Source organism: Sphaeroforma arctica (genome assembly GCF_001186125.1).
Source record: "Sphaeroforma arctica JP610 unplaced genomic scaffold supercont1.71, whole genome shotgun sequence".
NCBI lineage: Eukaryota > Ichthyosporea > Ichthyophonida > Sphaeroforma > Sphaeroforma arctica.
Window position 1 is genome coordinate 105713 of NW_014040487.1, and position 4314 is coordinate 110026.

General features: G+C 44.1%; 1 protein-coding gene across 1 annotated transcript in view; it reads left to right on the forward strand.

Annotated features, from left to right (window-relative positions):
- The window catches only part of SARC_01728 (hypothetical protein), a 7805-nt gene that overhangs the window by 1265 nt on the left and 2226 nt on the right, over nucleotides 1–4314 (forward strand). The window contains exons 2-8 of the mRNA XM_014304539.1: nucleotides 351–751; nucleotides 1136–1344; nucleotides 1620–1990; nucleotides 2598–2734; nucleotides 2916–3071; nucleotides 3319–3483; nucleotides 3957–4152. Of these exons, the coding sequence (XP_014160014.1) occupies nucleotides 351–751; nucleotides 1136–1344; nucleotides 1620–1990; nucleotides 2598–2734; nucleotides 2916–3071; nucleotides 3319–3483; nucleotides 3957–4152 (1635 nt within the window). The remainder of the gene's footprint in view (nucleotides 1–350; nucleotides 752–1135; nucleotides 1345–1619; nucleotides 1991–2597; nucleotides 2735–2915; nucleotides 3072–3318; nucleotides 3484–3956; nucleotides 4153–4314) is intronic.

Here is a 4314-nt window from a genome sequence, read left to right on the forward strand (position 1 = left end):
TGGATGCATATCTATTTAAAACTAAATGGTTTTGTACATGTATCAGTGTATGTACATAGAATTTTATGGATATATTTGATCGACGCTTTATCGAGTATTGTTAATGTTTTCACTGTAGGTGTTGAGATGGCGTATGTGTCTCCTATTTCCACCAATTTCTGTTGTGTATGTCTACGGTCGCAGATGGTCGAGTCAGATTTCCTGGAATTCTTTTAGTGCATGAGATGTAGTGTTGCGGACAATTTCAATTTTAACAAGGTCAGCTGAAGTGTCGGATAATGAAGCAACGGGAAGGGTAATATTGAGTTCATGCAACTAATAATCTTGTATCTGTTTGGGATCTTATGCAGCTCCATGGACCTTGGTAACAACCTTGACGTTCAGTGCAATAGCTGTTGTGCTTTTGGTACTGCACCTGACCGATGACGATGGTCTCGATGCCTCAAGGGAGAACCACAAAGCCACGTCGCTCGCTGACAAACGAAAGGCCATTTACACAGCTGATCAAAGAACCTCAGCTGAGGCTGAGGCTTCGGCGAAAGACGCTCCTTCAGGGTGTTGCAAGGATGCCAGTGTTGCTTCTGGTACGTCAGCTGGTGAGGGATATTGTAAGAGCGCTGCAGTTGAAACAAGTGAGCAGGCGCGCGAGTCTGGATGCTGTAAAAGCGTAAGCAGTGATGCGCAAGTGTCATCTGGCGGTTGCTGCCAAAGCGAGGAAACTGCTTCGGAGTCGGGATGCTGTAAAACACAGGTAGGTGTGTCGTGTATATACACACATATTTGTGTATAGATATCTTTTTCATTTCTAACAATTAGAAGTAATTAACACGTGCTAATATTGCGAAATAGGCCACGCGGTGCGTCAAGAAGTGCGTACACAATCGATAAAAAGAGTAGCACATGTCAACTTCGGCCAGTATAACATCACATGGTGACGGCCTTCACAGTCACGTGTCATGGCCTTTACAGCACGAAGGATAATCTCTTTATGTCGCTGGATTCAATAAAACTGTGGATAGAGAAAAAAACAACAAAGGAGTCAGAATAGGCGTCCGGTGTATAGCTGGCTTCAGTCAGGTGCTCGTCGCACATCACCTTACAAATTAGTTTCTTAAGCTTTTTTTTCGTTCTGCAGGCGGAGGAGAAACCTACTTATGATGAGGGTAGAGTGTACTGTAAAATCTTGTTCTCGTCTGTGAAGGGTACTTGCAAGGGAATGGCCGCTGAATTGAATGCTTTGATGCTAAGCGAATTGGCAGATGGTGGTCTCAAGAAGGAAAATGTGCAAGTCATTGATTTGGCAGATTACAATCCTTTGGATCTCGAAGAAGAGGATTTACAGTGGTGAGTAAATGTTGGAGTTTATTTTATTTTATGTACAATATGTAGGGCAGGATGGAGTAGTCTGGACAGCATCTTAACCTATGCATTTGATCTCGTCACCGAGTGGTGTGTCACACATGCACGCATAAAGGATTTCTTTCCTTTCTTCATCACAACAGGGGTGTTCAACACTTTCTGTCAGTGACACGCATGAAAGAGTGTAATTTACAAGTTACACGTTTTTTACGTTCAAAGCCTAATCTTCTACTCAATTGCAATGCACCACGCTGCTGCAGTTTGATGGTCTTCATCGTACCAACCTACTCTGGTGGCCTTCCTCCAGAGAGCAGTGCTGGGCTGTGCCTGTACCTCGAAGACTGCCACCTCGACCAGCGTGTGTCTAAGAAACATCTGCAGGATATCCGATACGCCGTGTTCGGCTGTGGACACTCGTCGTACATCTCTGCGCACTACAACACGGTGGGGAAGAACGTGGACAGGTGGCTGCAGGCTTTGGGTGGGCGTAGACGCTTTGGACTGGGGTTGGGCAACCAGGATGTGACGGAGAGCAAGAACGGCAGCATCGAGGCGGATTTCACGGAGTGGGCGCAGCGTTTGGTGAGAACGTACCAGAATAAGCCACTGGGTGGTCCCGCCGCTGGAGATAGTATGTTCTCGTTTGCATGCATTCGTGCATCGGGAAGTGGGTAGTTGTGTGCGCCGGTTACTTTTCAAGCAAGGGTTTATGGTATCCTGCATGACTTGTCAATGCATGTCGTCGTGTAGGCGAGGGCTTGTATTGGTGTGCATGTTCATGCCACGGGGAGACTATGTGTCTACACGTTATTGTTTGTGTGGGAGAGAGTCTGTGCCTGCGTGGTGTGTTGTATATATTTGATTATGTGTCTGTAAACTTCGTTTACGGGAGGGTATCAGCCTGTGTGTATAGTGCGTTGTAGGTAGTGTAAGTGCCTGTGTCCATAGTGTTGTTATATTGGGGCGAGTATAATCATTGAACTTGCCTTTGTATAGTGAAGAATTCTTGCACACCATCATATTTTGGTAGCTTTCAACCGGATTGTATTCGAATTAGCAAGTAGTAGCCATTCGCTATTGATTCAATTTCCGCAGTAGGTGTTTGGTAGTGTGCTATTGATTCAATATCCGTATAATTTATGCTACTTGATATAGTGTGTTTTTGTATGCAAAGCATTCGATCCAGTGTTGCTTTGTGAGACTGACATCGCACGTCCCACCTATTCTTACTTCCGTAGACGTTGTGGAGCAAAACGTCGTTACCGAAGAGGCGTACGAATCGGATAGTTCAAGTTACAGTGATGAAGAGGATGGTAACCAGGACGATGGAATGCAGGATCTGGAAGATATGGGTCCTCTCATGGCGAAGATGAAGGTATTTCAGCGGTGATGTTCTGTTTTGTTGATTTGATATTGTCTGCTCGTATCCGTCAACTATATTTCGAGATATTTGCACCCATTTACAGATAGAGCTCTCCAGAGCTGTTCAGGTTTATTCGCACATCAATCGTATTATCACATCAAGTGCTCAAGGTTTCTCGCCCTGCTATAATTAGGCGCAGAAGAAGAAGGAGTCGAGTGGCGGCCCTCGAGAGATGATTACACCAGCTCTGCGCAAGTCACTGACCAAGCAAGGATATAAGCTCATCGGCACTCACTCAGGTGTCAAACTCTGTCGTTGGACCAAGTCGATGTTGCGAGGCAGGGGCGGGGTATGTTAAATTTTATAGTAGATGCAGTAAATTTTATATAACTTGTATGCACTATTTCGATACGACTGCGTGTTTAATTATTTATGCCTTCTTTACTTTAAATGTATTGTGTCGGCGTACCTGTTAATGTAGAACCGAAGAGTCCAGGAGCTCATCTTTACAAGCATGAATATAAGCGAGGGTTTAGATGAAACGATGTATATGTATCATTTGGTCATTCATAATTGCCTTAATTCATATTATTCAGTGCTACAAACACACGTTCTATGGTATCGACTCGCACCGTTGCATGGAGGCCACACCGAATTTGGCGTGTGCAAACAAATGTATCTTCTGCTGGAGACAACACACCAATCCTGTGGGAACGGAGTGGAAATGGAAAGTGGACGAAGCTGATATGATCGTCAACGAGGTAATGTGACCATTTGTCTGCGTTATACATTATACAGCTACTATAAGCATATTGCATGGTTTCGATAGACATACGGATCTTCTTCGATCGGCCAGTGATTCGTGCAATATATATCTAATAATTTCACAAGCGAAAAATGACTTCAATTTGTATTTGACATGGTTTGAAACATGTATGTAGAATGGTTGCAGTTTGGAGCTATACGCATGCGTGCATTGTCTATGTATCCGAATTGATGCTACATGGCGCATGGCACCGGGGCTTGAAGTGTTCCGGCAGATGACTACATCTTTGGATTCCACAGCGATTATGGGGCGTTCACTGCTGCATGCCTTCGGAGCGGACATTTTGAGATTGATAGATTCTGTGGTTCAAACTATCCGTGCAAGCGGTTCGAAATTCGGCGAAACACACATGTCATCTATCAGCCGCATGAATCCTAATTCCTGTACTTCAACTTTACCCAACCATAGGCTATCAAGAATCATCGCGCGCTAATCAAGACAGCCAAAGGAATTGCGGGGCTGATTCCAGAACGATATGAAGAGGGACTGAATGTGAAGCATTGTGCACTCTCTCTTGTCGGAGAGCCTATTATGTACCCACAGATCAACCGTTTCATCGGTCTGCTGCATGAGCGTCGGATATCTTCCTTTATGGTTACAAACGGTATGCGGATGTTTTTTTACGGATAACACACCGTGATGAACGAGGGTAGTATATTTACACGTACACACGCACACGCACACACACACTATATATATATATATATACATATATATATATATATATTTATATATATACAAATATCCATATATATATACTTACATA